The sequence below is a fragment of the Canis aureus genome, chromosome 6 (genome assembly GCF_053574225.1).
Source record: "Canis aureus isolate CA01 chromosome 6, VMU_Caureus_v.1.0, whole genome shotgun sequence".
In the NCBI taxonomy this organism is placed as follows: domain Eukaryota; kingdom Metazoa; phylum Chordata; class Mammalia; order Carnivora; family Canidae; genus Canis; species Canis aureus.
The window spans coordinates 80,645,536-80,664,478 of record NC_135616.1 but is presented as its reverse complement, the minus strand read 5'-3'; the positions used below and the strand labels follow the sequence as shown (position 1 = coordinate 80,664,478).

Genomic DNA, 18,943 nt, shown 5'->3' with positions numbered 1-18,943 from the left:
TGCCCGCCAGCCCGGCCGTTCCCCTCGATGGTGTAGACACAGCCCCAGGGTGGGGAACTCCCAGGGCCTGCACCTGGTGGGGCTCTGAGAGCAGCTGAGGCAGCACTTTGCTGGTCCCACCAGCTGCTGGGAGCCCGGCTCCTTATAAAGGCCACTGGGTGTGGCCCACGGGGTGGGTGAAGGCCAGACCCATGGACGCCTCGAGACCTGGAGAAGGGCCCGGCCGGCACTGGGGGCCCCCCTGGTTCGTGGACACTAGACCGTAGACCGTGCACCGGGTATATGAGCTCCACCTTAAACCCCAGGACCCGTTCCCTTCCACCCATGGGCATGCCCTGTGCCCAGCTCTCATCCCACAGCCAGCTTGCAGAGTGATGGATGGGAATTTGTGGGTCTCCCGTCCCTCACCCCTGCCTCTCCTCTGGCCTGAGGGTCCCAGGAGCCCTGCAGGGGGGAGGTGAATAGGTCGGTGTGATTGATTGGGGTCAGACGCCGTCACGTCCGTGCAGGCCACCCAGTCTCTCCTCTCTGCATCCTGCCAGGCCCCTACCCATGGCTGGAGGATGGACGCGGTCATGGGTGCAGGGGCAGGGCCCCAAAGGACAGTCAAAGGGAGGGAGGCTGGGCTTGTGTTCATGCGCCGCTTCCTTCCAATGACTGGCCGAAGGGAGGAGGTGGGGGAGGGCGGGGAGTGAGAATACAAGCTGAGGCTGAATGGACTGCGCACGTCTATGAAAGTCTTACTAACTCCAACTGCTTTAGGCTGAATTTGTCTGATTTATTGCAAATTATAAGTTTGAGAATCATTAAGGAGTCTGGGGATCCAGAGCGTGACACGGTCCGGCCCCCACTCAATTCTTCGGGGCCCCCGATGGTGGACGGGAGCCAGTTTTACCTCCCGCCGGGCCCCCGAACCCGGGCCTCTGTGCATCCATCAACCAGCCGGGCCCTGTGCGTCCATCTGCCCCATGGTGGGAGCTTCTCCTTGAGCTTGTGTCATTGGGTTTACAGTCCCCCGTCTTCTTGGAAGGACAGGAGGACACCCGCGTCCTGTGCATGACGGAGCCCCCTGGCTCGCTGCCCTCGGAGCCGAGCAGAGCCGCGAGCTGGTGCAGATCACATTCACCCCCCAATGGCCGCTGCCAACACTGCATGTGCCACGGGCCCGGCTCCCCTCAAGCTCCCCTCCGCTGCCCTGGCATCTGCCCAGCTCCTGGGGGGATACGATCCCTCCACCTGCCGTGCCCTGGTTCTCACCGGAGGGCTCGGGGGAGCCCAGGACCCGCGTGTCCTCTCCACCACGCAGCTGATAGGCTCGGGAGCCTGGGCCTGCTTCTCCCGTTGATGGTTCTTGTTGCGTCAAGTGGAAATGAGGGCTCATACTCCTCCTCGGTAAGCGCGGGCCGTCCTCAGCGTGGCCCTCAGGTCCACGGTCCCCGACCATTGGCGGGGGAGGGAGGCAACTGTCTACCCATTTCTTATTTCTCCTTTGGCCTTTAAGTCTGTAAGCGGCAAAATAAATAGATAAATAAATAAATAAATAAATTAATTAATTAATTAATTTTTTAAAAAGTCTGTAAGCCGCCCACCAGAGCGACAAGTTGCTGGCACCTCACAGGTGTGACCGGCAAATTGGCCACACGGAAGCCTACCCTCATTCATTGTTTGCACAGAATAAATTGTCACCAACGCCCTGGGCCTTTCCTAAAATGAACGCTTTAGGCTTCACAATTAAATTACAGGTACTAAGACTCCAATTAATGAATAATGAGCAGTTGTTCTTCAGGGAAATTAGCTTCAATCCGGTCTCCAAGGGAAGCGCCGGCGATTAAATTGAGCCAGGTTAACCCGGTGTTACCTGGTGCGGGACTTCAGGGAATCCGCTAGAACGAAAAGTGAGGAAGTCCAGTGTCGCGCGTGAACAGGACGCTCGTCCCGAGTGACGGCAGCGCACCTCCCAGGCCATTTTTTTCTTCGGCTTCTATTCGTTGCTTGTTTTTTTTTTTTTTTTTATAAATTATTTTTTATCGGTGTTCAATTTGCCAACATATCGCATAACACCCAGTGCTCATCCCATCAAGTGCCTCCCGTCAGTGCCCGTCACCCAGTCACCTCCACCCCACCCCCGCCCACCTCCCCTTCCACCCCCCGCCCACCTCCCCTTCCACCCCCCCTAGTTCGATTCCCAGAGTTAGGGGTCTCTCATGTCCTGTCTCCTGACTTCTAAGCTCATCTATTGGACAAACGGGAAAATCTTTTCAGTGCGGCTAGTGCAGCGGTAGCTGGACCACCGATGGGGCGGTGAGGGGACAATGGAGGGCGAGGAGAGGCCCCCCCCTCAAATCGGGTATCTGTGCAGGGATGAGACCCCATCACCAACGTCCCATCCCTTGGACTTGCCCGATGTCCAGCTGCTGGGCTCCAGGCTCAAGCTGAGGCACTGGAGCCCCTGAAGGACCGAAGGCTCTGGGGTCAGCTGGGGTCTCGGCTGAGGACTCACAGTCCAGGCCCAGGTGGGAACCCCAGGTCTCCGCCCCATGGCACGTCTTGCCGGGCCTCACCCCTCAGCCTCAGACAACGGCCAGACAAGACCCTTTGCCTCTCGTTCTGCTCAGAACATCCCTAAGGGAGGCAAAGGGAAGCGATCTAGGAGAGAAACCTAGGATCTGTCTTTCCTACAAATGTGGATGGAGCATGATGTTGGGGGTCTCCCCTAAAGTTCAGCGACTCCCATTTGTACATAAGCTTATCCCTTCCCCATTCCCCATCCCGGTGGATGGCAACACTGGGAAACGGTTTTCAATCCCAAAAAAAAGTTTTTCTGGATCCTTCCGGATCCCGTCTTGTAGCTCATCACCGAGCCTGGTCACTTCCACCTTTGGTCACCGGGCGGGTGGGAGCCCCCCAGAGGCTCGGAGGCACTAGGCTGCACCTTCCCGCTCGGTGCCCTTCCAGGCTCGCAGGTGCCTGTGTGGCCGCCGCCAGCACCAGAGCTGTGGACCCCACATCCTGTACCTCCAGTGTTGGGGGCACTGGTCGCCTTGGAAAGGATACGGTTTGTTAAGCTGCCCTCCAGGAGGCCGCGGTTTAAGTGAGCAGAGGAAACCGAGTCCGAGGATCACAGGAGCCAAGTACCACGGGAGTGTGGGTCCGGGGGGGCAGCTGGGGGCTCGCGCTCACTCGGGAGAGGAGCAGCCGCCCCCGCAGGCAGTCCTGGCGTCAGGGAGGACAAGCCTCGCAGTCGCAGCCGAAGACCTGGCTCTGGAACCTGCATGTCTCCAACCAGCCGTGTACACTTGGCCTCACGACTCGCGTCCCGCAAGCTAAGGGGAGAACACGTCAAGGGCCGCGAGTGTTGCCCAAGCTGACGCGTCGAGCGCTTCAAGCGTGCCCGGTGCCCAGTAGTTCCTTGTGACTTCTGCTTTACAAAATAATAACCCTCGTGACACTCGTGAGATAAGGCTCATTCGTTTGCTCACTCACGTGTGTCCACCCAGGGACCTGGAGACCAACACGACAGACCCAAGGGGCTTCCTCACAAGCAGAAAGGGCACCTGGCACGGGAGGGTGCAGGTCCCAGGGAGCAGTTGCCGCTTATCTACTTCTGCGGGGAGGCTGGGCATGCCTCCCAGGTGATGCTCCAGATGGGTCTGGAAGGTTCGCGGCTGCAAAGGCAAGAGGTACCCTTCTGCCTCCTGGGGATGGGACTAGCCACCTCATTGAGCCCGGGGGACTGAGACGGGCGAGGGGCACCGGGGCCAAGTCTCGGGGGAGGAGGGCCTGTGTTCGCGGGCGCCGGGGCTGCTGCAGTGAGAGCGAGGGGCCATCTGAGCCGATGCCCAGGGAGCCTCGGGGAGGCCATGGGGAGGGCGGAGCTGGGCCAGGCCCCAGAAAGGAAGAAGGGAATACAGGAAGCCCGGTTCCGGGGCTCCTCCTCCTTTTCCTTGACTCCCTTGGCACAAGCAACCCGAACACCAATCCTCCTCCATCCCCTGGTCCTGTAAGTAAACCGGCTGCTGTGCTCCTTCTGAACCCTAAACCCGGGTGTTTGCTTCCCAGAGGAGAGCAGCCCTTCCCACCGTGGAAGAGGCTGGACTCTAAAGTTAAAAAAAAAAAAAAGAAAGAAAGAAAGAAAAAAAGGCCCAGAGCCGTGTGTAGGTTGTTTTAAAACCAGGTTGTTTATTGGTACGTACACAGCCACGCTCACACTCACACCCCACACCCCAGCCCTGGCGCGTGGAGCCAGTACAGTACCGAGAAGGGGACCAGCATGACACGGGGCTGGCGATGGGGGTTCGGGTCACTGGCGAGTCTCCAAGTAAAAACTACGCGGACTGTGGGGTGAGGGGCACACCAAGCTGCAGCCTCCAATCGCGGCACACATGGGTTCTCCCGACCGCCACCGCCCTGCGGCCCCTCCCAAGGCGCCCTGAAAGGACCCAGGCACGTGGCCGACCATGATGGGGCCGGGGCCAAGGCCAAGCGTGCCAGAGAAGCTGGGACTGGATCTCCCACTCGGCCCATCAAGTGTCCCTGCTGCAGCTAGGCGGCCCTGTGGCCCCCACCCCCACAGTCCCAGGAGCCTCACATCCACCACCCAGGGAGGGGCCTTCTCTCTCCATCCACCACGTTCTCTGCTCGAGAATGAGCAGCTGCACTTGCAACAGCCTGAGGGGCAGGGAGGGCGAGGACGGGGAGGGTAGCCCGCTCTGCCCCACCCCGGGGCCACCCCTCCTCTACTGAGAAGGAGCAGGGGGCTCTGCGCCCTGGCACTGCCCCGGCTCTGCACGCCTCTGGCCAGGGGGCCCTGGCCCACCCTCCCACCTGCTAGCCAAGCCCCTGCTCGAACCCAAGTCGATCGGGTTGCACACCAGCTGCTCGGCCGCCTGGAAGACGGCGCGGCCCTGGCACCTCCCCAGGAAGCACGCTCCAGCCCCTTTCCTCTCCTCTCGCTCGGATGAAGCCCTGGGTCCCATCAGCTCCCCCCAAACCTGGGTCCCAAACACTTCCAGGCATTCTAGCAAGATGAGGAGGTGGGGAAGGAAGAGGGGTTTCTTGGGCGTGACGTTCCGAGCACGCTGGGACCTGGACCCCCAGCCCTGGACACTACCGTGCTGCTGGGGAAAGCGATGAAAAGGACGGGAGTTGGGGGGGGGGGGTCTCAGGAATTTCTGGAGGAGGCAGTCCCTGCCCCCAAAGAGCCCTGAATGAGGGGTGGGTGATTTAGGGCCAGGTGGGAGAGCGACGGCCTGGAGCAACTGGGCTTCCTGGACCTGGGCTAGGGCTCGCTGAATGGGACGCCTGGCCTCCTCCCGAGAGACCAGGGGAACAGAGCCTCAGGCCACCTCTCCCAGGCCTGGTTCAAGGTCAACGTAGATTTTTAGGGTCTGGGTTACTAAAGGGGCGGACAGTAGGGGCGGGAACTGGGAGCAAAGTAGGCTCTGTGGGGTAGCTCTCTTGCCCCAGAGCCAAGCCCCCACGCAAGCCCCAGCCCCACCCCAAGCGGCAGCTCCACCTGCCGGTCCCCTGGCATCTGGGCCTGAGGCGGACACAGGCCACCGGCTCGCCCTCCAGCGGGCGGGCGGCACCTCTCACTGGGCGGCAGGCCTCACGGGTTTCCCATCCTTAACCCTGGCTCAGAACTCAGGGCCCCATTTCTCTCCGGTTCGTCCCCAGGTCACGTTGGGGATGGATCCTGGGCATGCGCCTGGAGTCCCCGCTTAGCCTTCCTGCCCCAGCCTCACCGTCCTTCCGCAGCCCCTCCCAGCCGGGCCCCAGGGAGGTCCTGGAGCCAGGAGCTGTCCTGTGGACAGACAGGGAAGGCCGGAAGCGCCAGAACCGGGGGTCCCGCAGCTGTGACGTGCCTGGGACCCGAAGGCCCCAGAGCCTGAGCAAGGCAGCGCCTGGAGGGCCGTCCCCGGGCCTGCCACAGGTCCCGGTCTCCGGTGGGGTCGCAGTTCAGGCCAGCCTAGGCCCAGAGGGAGGGTGAGGTCACGCCCGCCCCGGGCCGCTGCGTCCTGAGCCTTTTGCAGAAATCCCCAGCAGGGACGAGCCGGACGCCAGCCACGGACGCCAGCCACGGCCACGAGAGACTTACGGAGGGCCCACGGGGGGACTCGGGGTGGGAGGCCAAGGGGGTCCAGGGTGTTCTGAGATCCAGGGCCGCTGGAGTCACGGAGACTGGGGGCCGCGGCAGGGCTGGAACGGTGGGAGGGCCGGGCCAGCTGGGCCTGGGGACCCCAGCGGGGACAGGCCGAGACCATGGCTAGTCCCGGAAGGCGGAGAGCATGTGACCGTAGAGATAGTGGGAGCGAGCTGAGAGAAAGAGAGAGAGAGAGAGAGAGAGAGGCATTGCGTGGTGAGCGGAGCCTCCTCCCAGGCGCAGGTGCACGTGCCCAGCTTGCAAGCAGGTGCCAGGCGGGGGCGGCGACAGCGAGTGGGGACGTGAGGGGGGCAGGCTGCACGTGGTGGGGAGATTGCGGGGGAAGCAGCAGCGAGCAGGGGCCGGCGGGGGAGGGGGCGGCGGCGTGTGGCCCGGGCTGCCCACTTACCCCACGCCTCGGGCACACCCCGCGGGGGCTGGGGCGGGAGGGGGGGGTCAGCAGGAGTAGGTCCGGACCGTGGAGGCCTCCAGCCTTGGCGCCCCCACCGTCCCGGCTGGGAGAACACAGAGCGGCGGTTAGTGGGCGCACTCGGGGTCGGGGTGGGGTCCGGGGTGGGGTTGAGGTCGGGGTAGGGGTCAAGGTTGGGGTGGGTGTCGGGTCAGGGTCAGGTGGGGGTCGGGGGCGTGGTGGGGTTCAGGATGGGGGTCGGGTTGGGGTCCGGGGTGGGGTTCAGGGTGGGGTCAGGGTCCGGGGTGGGGTTGCAGTCGGGGTGGGGGCCGGGGTGGGGGTCAGGGTCGGGTGGGGCCCACCCGCCGGCCCGGGGGCAGCGTTAGTGCAGTGGCGCCCGCAGGCCCCAAGGCCCATCACTCACCCTCGGGCGTGACCTTGGGAGGCGGCGCGGCGGGGGGCTGCAGGGGCCCCAGGGTGGCCACGCGGAAAGCGGCGGGGAGCGTCTCTGCCGAGGCGCCGAGCAGGCCATGCGGCTCTCGCGGCCTGAAGCGCTTCCTCCAGGACGGTGCTCGGCGGAACACCTTGTCGTCGCCCTATCGGGACACGGGGGCTCAGTCCCCGCCCACGCCCCTGCAGGGTCTGTAGGATGAAGTCGTGGCCCAGGTGGGGGTCCCCGCCGCCCGGGGATGCCCCCCCCCCACTGCAGCTGCCCTGCTGCCCCGCGACCCCAGGCCCAGGCCCCGGGCGCCCACCGCTGTCTGACCAGCCAGCTCGGGTGAGTTAAGGGGCCGCTCTGAGCCTCCCCATGAAGTGGCTTTTCTCTACCGCTTCCCCCGCCCCTTCCCGGGCTGCCCGGCCTCAGAGGACCAGGTGAGAGCACCTGTGAGGGGTCAGGTGCGAGGCCGTGGGACCAGGCTCGTCCAGAGGGAGAAGAGGTGTGCAGCCCTCTGCCGCCTGCCAGCACCTCTGAACCATCTGCCAAAGGGCACCCAGAGCCCTGGCCTGCGGGATGGCCCTGTGCACGGCCCCCTCCCGCCCTGCAGAGCCCTGTGCACGGCCCCCTCCCCACCCTGCAGAGCCCTATGCACAGCCCCTTCCCCCCCCTTTTGCACGGCCACCTCCCCACCCTCTGCACGGCTCCCTCCCGCCCTGCAGAGCCCACTCCCACCCTGCTTGGCAGCCGTGCCTCATCTCCCCATGCCCCGACCCCAATGGAGACCCACCCGTGTTCTCAGAACCGGCGCAGGCAGAGAGCTGCCAGAGGCGCAAGGGCCCCGCAGCCCGGCCCAGTCCCAAGGCCAAAGGCCCCTATGACTCCTGGCACCAGGTACGGCACGCACCGCACCGTAGCGTCGTGTTTTCCTGTGCTTAGGTCATTTCCCTGAGCTTTCTCTCCACGTCCCTCCACCCCACTCCCTCAACTCTCCCGCTGACTTTCAAATTCTGTGCTCCACAGGACCGAGACCAGGATCTTTTTTGTTCCGACCGACATATCCCCAGCCCCCAAGGTAGTGCTTAAGGACACTGTAGGGCTCAATAAATGGCCGTTGAAGGAATGGATGTCAGCTGGTTTCCCCCGCAGGCTTCCCATCCATGAGTTCATCAGGAACTTTCCTCGTTTCTTTTGCTCCAGGATCCTGCCCTCAACCCAAACCAGACTGTTGTCCCTTCCTCTCTCCCTCCCTGCTCCCCCCCATTTCCACCTTCAGCCGACCCTATCACTTGTCCCCTACCACACGTTCATTCTGTTCCCCTCCTCTTCTCCCTCAAGTCCTACTGTGCAAGCCTCCGGGGCCTTGAAGCCGGAGAGGGGAAACTGAGAACCAGGACTGAAAGAGGAGGCAGCTGGAGTCAGCTCACAGTTGCTGATGCTGTGCTAGACGGCCAGACAGGAAGCATCTCCCCGGAGCTCTGACCCGCACTGTGCCCACCACCACCAAACCCCACCTCGTTCCCAGAACCTGGCCTTTCCACTGTGAGCTTCCTGCAAGAACCAGTCCTCTGCAGCCCGCACCTCGCTGTATCCCGGAAGTCCGCTGTGCTGCCAAGATGACATCATCGATGACATCATCACCTCAGTAACCCCACCCCAGGGTCCAAAGCCTGAGAGGCTGGCTAGCCCTGTGCACTCCGAGGGGACAGCAGGGTGTCGAGGAGAGAACAGGAACCAGAGGCGGTTCTGTTCCGTCCCTGCTCTGCCGCACATCAGCCTGTGGTACATGCAAGTCCCCTGTGGGCTTAGTCCCTCATCAGCCCGTCAGGTGGGATCATGACCTGGTCCACGTGACGTGTAAAGGGACGTCGGCCACCACTCTACCCCATGCCTGGGCCAATGCCTGGCCCTGAGAGGGCCTTTGAAGAATATTTTTGTAAGGATTGAAGAGATACGTAGATTTCTAATTAGAAAGCACCACGCTAAGATCCATGGGAGTCATTTTTCTAAGCAGCATCAAGAAAACCAAGCTCCTAGGTGTGGGGGCGAGTGAGAGGAGGGTCCACATGGCAGGGGCCCTGGGGAAATCCAGACCTCTGAGAGCGGGGGCAGCCGGTACGGCCACGCTCATGCACGCACGTATATCGCGTGTGTGTGTGAAGATCACAGTCTAAATTTCAAGGTACCTCTGAAGAAAACACCCCTCCACGAATTCTGTGTGTTCCCGCGTGTGTCTGGTCTGCTGAAGCAGAACGGCCGGTGCACGGAGGGGCACGTTAGCCCTGTTAAGCCTGGCTAAGAAAGACTAACAGGTCGGTAGCACTGGCGGTGTCCCCCAAGCAGGCCCCAAAGTCCAAACAGCGGCGCTGGGCGGGGCAGGGTGTGCAGAAAGGGAAGCTACATAGACCACGGAGATCAGAAGAAACAGACCTGATTGAAGCTGGAGATGCTAAAAATAAATAATCTGGGCTCTTTTTTGACTTGTTTGGAGCCCAGGCGGCCAGCGCTGACCTGATACGCAAAGGTAGACGAGGCTGGTGATGGGAAAGTGAGAAGGGAGCGGAGGGAGGGAGCAGAGGGAGGAGGGCCGAGGAAAGGGCTGCATCCTCGGGCGACAGGCCCAGGGCCTCCCGGGTCCTCCTGGACACAGAGCAGCCTAAACTCAGGGAAAGGCTCCCGAAACCCAGGGGGAAAGGCCGGTTTTTCGTTGACCAGGGGGTCAGGAGAGGAGAACCTTAACGTGGCTTGAAGCTAACTCAAGAGTAGAACCAGGGAGGAAGCCGCGCGCTGCTCATGCATCTGAGCCACGTGCCCCGGTGCGAGCAGGCAGGCCGGTCACTGCAGGGCCTCGGCCAGACGCCACCCCGTGAGCCAGCACGCTCCCACAGCATGGGCGTCCTGATAAGCAGGCTGGAGCTGTGCGGTGCCAAGAGCACTGAGACATGGGGTCGGAAATTAAGAAAAAGGCGTGATCTCAAAGCGGTGGCCTCTGTGGGGCACCCGTGACCCTGCGTGCCTAGGAGGGCGGCAGGGCACAGAGTTGGAAGACGCCAGACGTGTGACCCACAGGAGCCTTTGGTTTTTGTGCGAGCAGTTTCATGAGACGTCCCTAGGCCTATTGCCAGGCCTGCCCCTGCGCCTCCCCACCATCATCCCAATTCCCCCCAGCTTCCTCCCTTCAGCCACCGATCTTTGGCCCAAGGAAAGCACAGCTCAGGAATTTCAACCCAACGAACCACCAATGCCCAAACCCCGAGGGCCCCTAATTCACAGCCAAGGACTCACATCATCCAGCTTCCGGTCTGTGCCCAAGGCCAACAGGTTGTTGAACTCTCGTTCCATCACCTGGCGTCCCTGGAGTCCATGGATGCAGAGACGGAGAGATGAGAGGGGTAGAGTTAGTGACCTCTCTGCCAGGCTGCTCCTGTTTCCTCGAGGCCCAAGGGCAGAGATGGAGCTTTCGGTGCATTTAACCCGCAAGCCCCAATGCTGCTCCTTCAGGCAAACCTCAGTGTCCTCTTAGAAGTGGACCTGTCAGCCTTAGGACTCTTTCCTGTGGGGTCCATTAGAAAACTGTAACTTTGCACAAAGTCAGACCACAGAATACGTTTGCACAGGTCACTTACGGGGGGAAAACCCTACATTCTGTGTATATGGGAAAAATCATGCGTCACTACCCTTCTGGAGGGTAAGTGAGCATGGAGACCATGGAAAATAAGGACTTAGTGTATTTAGATGAAAGAAACCTATTTCATAAGGCTCCACATCACAAATTTAAATCAGGAGGATGGCGCAGTCCTACGGCCTGTGGCTCCTGGGCGGACTCGTGCCTATAGGCCTTGACCAAACCTTCCAGGAGCCTAAGTCAGCAGGAGATTTGGGAAACGTCAGAAACAACAAAGTTTTGTAAACGGCCACCAGATACTCTCAACCACAGTTGGTGAAGAATTCCACACCGGGTCGGCTCCCGCCGCCCCTAACAGCTGCGCTAAATGGACCAGGCAGGAAAACCGGAAGGTTCGCAAGCGCCGGAGGGGCCTCCTGCTGCTCTGCAGAGGCGCGGACACGTGTGGACAGGAGACCGACGCTGGAGAAGAACAAGCCCATTTCTGGGTGGAAAACGTTAACCACGGAGCCTCGCAGGAACTGTCAGCATCGAGAAGGTGATTCTCATGAGTGATGCAAGAGGAGGAGCATCGTCCACTTCCAGGCATCCAGATGACACTGCTCCTCTGGTGACCGTCCCCCAAAGCTGTGGGGCGGGCGAGCACGTGCGGGGGAACTGGGGGATCTCGGCTTTGCTTAGGGAATTGAGGATCCATGTTCACTCTGCAGGTCAGCGGGGGGCCCACCGGGCCCGTGTGCCGCCCCGCACCCCCAAAGTACCAGCACGCCCCCAGGTTATGGGCCGACACAGCCTACCCTCACGCAGGCCGAGACGCATCTGCTCTCGGAATAGCTTTTGTGGCTCTAGCGGCTGAATTTCAAGAGACCTGACAGCTGCAAACAGTCCAGACGAGGGCGGCTAAACCGATCAGGGCAGGAGGCGCGTCTATATGAGGAAAGCCTAAAAGAATTAGGACCACTCCGTCTGGAGCCCCAAAGGCCTGGGCCCCGCGCAACACAATCAGAGGCGGTGAAATGACAAGAGGTGAGGCCGGGTCAACCCCAATCAGTGTGGAGGAGGCCTGGACGGCGGGAGCCGGCACGACAGGAGGGGCTCCGGGCAACAGGTAGCACTTCCAGCGTCCGCCACCCACAGGAAGTTCAAGAGGCCAAATGTGTAAATTAGCCCAAGGGAGCTCAGGTAGTCCTGGACGACAGCTCCGCAGTGATTATGAAATGGGATTCAAGGAGACATCTCGTCTTCTCAGCTGTGGCAGGGACACAAAGCCCTGGCCCGGGGAGGCTCTGGGCTGTGGCATCTGGTGCAGTGAGCTCTCTCCACCCGCAGGGCCCAGAGGCCTGTCCTTCAGGCGGGGACAGAGGAGACGGCGGGCTCTCGGGTCCCCTCGGGCCCCAGGGCTAGTCCTCCTCTAAGAGCAGTCAGGTCAGAAAAGCAGAGCAAGGAAAGGTCGCCGCAGCGGTCAAAGGTGAAGGTGGGGCTTGTAGAGGGTGAGGGTGCCCACGGCAGCGTGGTCTGGGTGCCTGCCCGCCACGTGTGAAGGACACTTGCTCCCTAGGCGGCTTGGGGGTTCGAGGACATCGTGTCCCCCCGACACAGGCTCTAGCACAGTCCCCCCAACAAATCCCTAGCCTGTGTGTGTGAGCGGGAGGGGGAGAGGGCGGGAGAGTGGGGCGGGGGGACGGGACAGGGCTGCCCACCTGGGTGTTCTGCGTGGGGATCTGCAGGACCAGGGCCAGCGTGTTGTGGTCGAAGTTCTCGTCCAGGGCCAGCAGGGCTCCGTGCACGCCGCTCTCCTGCAGGTTTCCTGCGTAATCCCGGAGCCCAATGGACTGCACCCAGTGCACCACCTGGTCGTTGGTCCAGACGAGCACGTCTGCAGGGCACGGCAAGCAAGGGGCAGGAAGAGGCAACAGGTTCGGCCTGCAGAAGCGGGGCTCCCCGCGCCCAGTGCTCCAGTCCACCCGCTTCCCGTGTCCTCTCCCTCCTCCCCGGCACCCGGGCTCCTGAAGAAGCAGCCCCAGCACCCTCCACCCCTGCCAGCCTCCAGGACTCCAGGCCAGGTGGCTCTCGGCTTCCCCCGGAGCCCCTGCGGGGGCCGCCTCCTGCCCCTAGGCTGGCACCATCCCCTTCTTTCTCCACCTCCAAAGAGTCTTCTCAGACTTGTCTCCTTACTGCTCGGTGCCGCCCACATCACCAAGCCGCACGACCACCTTCCCACACCCGTCTACAGGACCGGCCTGGGGGTTCACTGTGCTGGTCCAGCCGGTGGCCACTGGCGGGCGGGGTGGGGGGTGCAGCTGACTGGGCAGGGACTGTTTCTTCTCCACCAGATGGCAACACCCTTCGGGCACAGACCATGTCCCTAGGTCTGGAGCTTCCCTGAGACACGGAATGCCTCCCCCGCCCGCCACTCACGCGGGGCAGGGGACGGTGAGGCAGGGGCCTGCCCCCCAAGGCTGCCCCCATGCCGGGCTGGACAAGCTTACCCTTGATCTCATGCTGGCTTTCCTCCCGTCGTCTCTCTAGCTCCTTCCGGTCGTAATTGAGCCTCTTCAGACACATGATGCCGTACTGAAGACTGGTCCTGCAGGCACACAGCCCTGAGCAGAGCCTCAGTGGGGCCACGTCCCTGTCCTCTGCCCCACGTCCAGCGCCAGCCACAACATGTCCAGGCCCATGTCTCCCGGCACACGCTGCACCCCAGCCCACCCCTGCGCCTCCTCCTCCAGGGGCATGCATGGGATTTGGTCCAAGGCTCCTTCCCCTCCACTGCCCACCCCATGTCCTCCCTCTAGGCCGGGTATGGGTCTGATTGTTGGAAGGACAGTTCTCTGAATGAAGCAACATCCCCCCCACTCTTTAGGCACTAGAATGATGCTACAGGTATCTGACTCATAACGATATGACGCTACAGAAAGAGCCCCACAGATATTTCTTTGATTCCCCATTTCACTCAGAGTCCTCACAATGACCTATGTAGGCTACATGATTTGCCTTTGTACACTGACTCCTCTGTTCTTCCTCAAACACACTTATGCCTGTGTACCTCAGGGCCTTTGCATTGGCTACTGTCTGCCTGCAGCACTCCTTCCCCAATCCGTTGCATGACTCACCCCTGTCTCCTTTATGTCTCTCCTTAAATGTCATCTTCTCAATTCATTGGTCACCTTGTCCACCTGATTTAAAGCTGCAATGTCACCCTCATCACCGCAGCCCATATGGCTCATCCCCTTTACCTTGGTCTCATTTTTTCCCCTGGCACTTTTTATCTATTAATATATTAATAGATACATTAATATAATATATCTATTAATATATATATACACACACGATAGATGGATGGGTGGGTGGATGGATGGATGGATAGATCAATAGATAGATGGATGGATGGATGGATGGATGGATGGATCAATAGATGGATGGATGAACGGATGGATGGATGAACAGATGGATGGATGGATGGATGGGTGGATGGAAGGATGGATGGATAGATCAATGGATGGATGGATGGATGCATGGATGCATGGATGGATCAATAGATGGATGGATGAACGGATGGATGGATGGATGGGTGGATGGAAGGATGGATGGATAGATCAATGGATGGATGGATGGATGGATGGATGGATGGACAGATGGATGGATGAACGAATGGATGGATGGATGAACGGATGGATGGATCAATAGATGGATGGATAAATGGGTAGATGGATAGATCGATGGATGGATGGGTGGATGGAAGGATGGATGGATAGATCAATAGATGGATGGATGGATGGATGGATGGATGAACGAATGGATGGATGGATGAACGGATGGATGGATCAATGGATGGATAAATGGGTAGATGGATAGATCGATGGATTGATAGATGAATGGATAGATGGAAGGATGGATGGATAGATGGATGGATGGATGGATGATAGATGAATGGATAGATGGATGGATATATGGATGGATAGATGGAAGGACGGATGGATGGATGGATGGATAGATGAATGGATAGATGAATGGATAGATGGAAGGATGGATGAATGGATAGATGGAAAGATGGATAGATGGAAGGGTAGATGAATGGATGGATGGATGGATGGATAGATGAATGGACAGATGGAAGGATGGATGGATGGATGGATAGATGGAAGGACGGATATATGGATGGATAGATGAATGGATGGATGAATGGATGGATGAATGGATGGATGGATGGATGAATGGATAGATGAATGGATAGATGGAAGGACAGATGGATGGATGGATAGATGGAAGGATGGATGGATGGATGGATAATGGATGGATGGATGGATGGATGATGGATGGATGGATCAACAGATGGATGGATGGATCAATCGATCAATTGATCAATCCCATTTAGAGTGGAAACTCCATGAGGGCAACTTTGTTTTGTTCACTGATAAATCTCAAACCCCGGGGAGGGTGCCTGGCACATAGTAAATGCTGTGAATGTTTACTGCATGAAATGAGCTGGTTCACAGAAAGTACTAAAAGAACCTAAACAGTACCGGATAGAGTAAGCGCTCAATAAATAACAACTACGCCAGGCCAAGAACCCCAGAATCTGTAGGTCGAAGGGGCCGCACAGGCCAGCAGTCCAAGCTCCAGTCTCATTCGGGCCTCACCTGGGTCGCGTCCTACTGAGGAGTGTAAACGCCTGTGCCCAGCACCTCAGTGACAGGGAGCCCAGCACCTGTCAGGCAGCTCGCCCACCTCCGCTGCAGTGCTCGTCCCTGCCCTGGACACTGCTGGTCATTCAGCCTCTGGGGTTGTCATCCATCAAGTGGAGGACAGTCATTCCTCCCCAGTTCTATGGTGGAGGCCGCAGCAGCCTCGTGAAGTCAAATCGTGCAGCCTGTTCCCCCCACCCCAGCGCCGCCCCAGCCTGGCTGCCTAGAACAAGCCCTCGGGGCTCAGAGGCATCACTTCCAGGAACTCTACTGGCTCAAGGCAACCAGTGGTGGCTCGGGCGGGTCCACGCAGGCCCCTGGGGGGGGGCAGGATCACGTGCCTCCTGACCGGAAATGCCGTCTGTGTGCCTCCGCTCTCACTTGCTATAATTTTCTGTCCAATTCCTAGGACTTTCAAAGCGTTTGCGTAGCACAGTGAAAACGTAGAGTCAGATCCACTGGGGTCTGAATGGCCTCAGAGCCGGGAGCCGGGCCCTCCCCTCCCGCAGAGCAGCGGCGGGCACGACAGGGGAGCAGCACGGAGCAGCGCGGCCTCGTGCCTGGAGGACGGGGCACCCAGCTGCAGCACCACTTCGGGGGACAGTGCTGATCCCTGTGTGTGCCGGGCCTCCCTCAAAACAGCCAAACTCTCCAAACTCTAGGAGAGCTGCTCCACAGGACGCTGCGGCCTGGGGCGCCCGGGGGCTCAGCAGTCGGGTGTCTGTCTTCGGCTCAGGGCGTGACCCCGGGGTCCCGGGATTGAGTCCTGCATGGGGCTCCCCGCAGGAGCCTGCTTCTCCCTCTGCCTGTGTCTCTGCCTGTGTCTCTGCCTCTCTCTGTGTCTCTCATGAATAAATAAATTTTAAAAATCTTTTTTAAAAAAGAGAACACTATGCTCCAAGGAAAAAAGCTCCAAGAGAGAAGGGTGCGGGCCCCATTCTGCAACCACCTGGCTGAGTGAGCGGGTCACGCTTGATCTCTATTGGGCTTGTTTCCCTCACTAAAAGGAGAGTTCTCAAATATCTTTTTTTTTTTTTTTTTTGATCATTAACATTATGACTTAAAAGAATTTTTAAAGACACTAGAGCATGCCTGTGAAACGCTACATGGCATAAGAGCAGGTTATAGGTAGTCGAGGTGAGGAACACGGAGATGCTTCAGGAACCCCGAAGACCTCAAGACGGAGCCGACCTGGAACCGCGCGTGGAGGCTGAGGTGCTCCAGGGGCCTTCCCAGCCCCACAGGCCAGCGGCCATGTGTCTGCAGCCCCATCAGCCATTGGGGAGGGGACAGGTGCAGCCTCCAGGGCACAGACGGAACACCCCCCCACCCCCCCGCTACGGCCTCTCAACAGATCTTCTCGTTGTTTTTAAAGAGAAGCCAGACATCCAGAACATCGTGTAAAATGTCCCAGTGTTAAAATACTGGTAAGTGACTTCACGATCTTTAAAATACCGAGTCGGCCAAACGACACGACCTGGGCCCACGTCTGCCCACGGGCGGCCAGCTGGGGAGACCTCGGCAGCGGGGACAGAGCCGGAGGGTAACCCGCCCCCAAGGGCCCCAGACCCGGGCGCAGGCAGGACAAGGGCCCGGAAAGGCCCTTCCCCTCAACTGGGATAGACGGGGAACCCAGGCGGGGCCGCGGCTCCAGGCCGAGAGCGCCCGGGCCCGGAGAAGGTCCGCAGGCCCGAAGGCAGGGAACGACATGGGGCTGGGGGAATCTCCCGGAAAGCGAAGCCGCGGAAGCGACTTCCAGGGCGCGAAGGGCGGGAGGCCAGAGGCCCGGGTGCTCCCGCGGGCGGCAGGACGGGACGCGCGTCCAGCCTCGGCCAGGGGAGACCTGTGGGCCCCCAGAGGCGCCTGCGTCCCCGCAGCCCGACCCTGGCCGCAGCCCCGCTCACCTGTGGAAGCTGTCCACCATCTTCAGGTGGACCCGCAGGTCCTTCTTGGTGAGGTGGTCCAGCATGCGGGCATCCACCAGGCACTCCATGAAGTAGCTGCGGTACTGGGGGAGCCCCAGGCTGGGGAGCCACTCGTTCCCAATCCACTCGTGGTTCATGTCCCCGTAGGCCAGGGTCTGCAGGGACAGGGACGGCCGGATGGGAGAGGCAGCCGGCGCCCGAGTGGGGACAGACCCCACTCTGTCCTCCGTGGCGGCCTACTTCCCACTAAGAAGCTGGGAGTGATGGCAGCTGCGGGTGCCAAGTGGGACTTTCTAAGGTCTCAGAATGATACGGGTCCACCCACGGGTCACTTGTCTGCACTAATGAGCAGAAGCAAGATCCCCTGAAGCCCTTCCTGGCGACTCGGGGCCGCACCTGCGGTGTCGGTGGCACACTGACCCGACCCAAGCCCTGGACCCTGGGTACAGGCTGCGTCCACAGGACCGGCCCCCCGCAGCCCCGAGCGGGACATGCTGACTCGAGAGCCACGGCGACGCCCGGCGCCCGGACTCTAGGGCCGCTGTCCGTCCGGGGCGCCCTGGGTCCCCTGCACGCACCCCACGGCCCAGCCTCCCACTGCCGGCAGCGGGGGCTTCTCTGGCCGCCCAGCCCCAGGAAGGCGGGAGGAGCCCCCCCATCACTGCCTCCTCACCCTTCCTCATTTTGCTTTAGATTGGAAAACCTCTTTTTACTTTTTTGGAATGAAACCATCATACAAATAAAAATGAGCGTAGCCTGTGCTCGTTATCCAGCACAAAAGTGACGTTACCGCCGATGGACAGCGACCACGCCAGGCGTCCCACAGCTGCGCCCACCCGCTGCCCCTCTGGAGGTAACTGCTAGGCTCACTTTGCTATCACGTCCCTGCTGGAGAAAAATGTTCTTACGGTTTCTGTGGTCACTGATGTATGTTCCTCTAAAAACAGATATTAAGGTTCTTGTGTTTGAGCTTTGCTATAAAATCCTATGAATCTTTTGGGCTTGGGTTCTGCACTTGACGTGACATGTCCTGTGCTGCAGGCTTCATGGGGTGAGGATGCGGACTCTCGTGCCCAGGGCCTGGCCAGGTCACCCTGTGAGGACTCCTAGGGCCACGTGTGTGCTCGCATCTAGTGCTCGCCTCTGCCGGACCCAAGGGAGGGCCGCGGTTTGTCACTTCTGCGCCCGGAGACCCAGAGGGCCTGGTCCCCGGAGGTAGCTCAGCAGGCGTCTGCCTGTGAGCAAAGGGGCCTCAGCAGGCTCGGCTGGGGAAGGGGGGTCGGCACCCCCAGGAAGGGGGGGAGGCCAGTGCCCGGGCACGGCCCTCCAGGGACGTAAAGAGATGGGGACACCGGCAGGCCCGCGGGGCAGAGAGCCGGGCACGCGGGGTCTTACCTGAGCCCAGCTGCCTTCCTCACTGTCCTGCAGGGATGAGCGCAGCGTGTCGGGGAAACAGGCAAAGTCAAGACCCCTGGGAGCATCCACCCCGGGCCCAACCCGAGGAGGGAGCAGACACCCGGGGGCCGGGAGGGTGGCACGGGGCAGCTTGTTGGGACACAAGGGAGCAACTGCGCGGGCGCCAGACACACGCTCCCACGTGCCCCGCAGGCTCTTCCGCTCCCCAGCCCCGGGTTCAAGCCCGAGGCAGGGACCCTGTGGCTTCTGGCCGCGACACCTGCCCCCCGCAGCGCAGCAGGGACCGATGCCCTGCACACTCT

At 60.5% G+C, this 18,943-nt stretch overlaps 1 protein-coding gene across 13 annotated transcripts in view; it reads right to left on the bottom strand.

Moving 5' to 3' along the window:
• Window positions 1-4,155: 4,155 nt before the first annotated feature.
• Window positions 4,156-18,943, bottom strand: part of PPFIA4 (PPFI scaffold protein A4) — a 46,189-nt gene continuing 31,401 nt past the window's right edge. For 6 of the 13 annotated variants that reach the window (XM_077902534.1, XM_077902533.1, XM_077902544.1 and 3 more), the window contains 8 exons: window positions 18,621-18,647; window positions 17,205-17,380; window positions 13,102-13,199; window positions 12,313-12,488; window positions 10,273-10,341; window positions 6,976-7,147; window positions 6,552-6,657; window positions 4,156-6,315 (listed from right to left, as the gene is read on the bottom strand). In XM_077902534.1, coding sequence (XP_077758660.1) covers window positions 6,599-6,657; window positions 6,976-7,147; window positions 10,273-10,341; window positions 12,313-12,488; window positions 13,102-13,199; window positions 17,205-17,380; window positions 18,621-18,647 — 777 coding nt within the window. In that variant the 3' untranslated portion in view covers window positions 4,156-6,315; window positions 6,552-6,598. The other 7 variants (XM_077902537.1, XM_077902540.1, XM_077902539.1 and 4 more) reach the window with 6 other exon arrangements.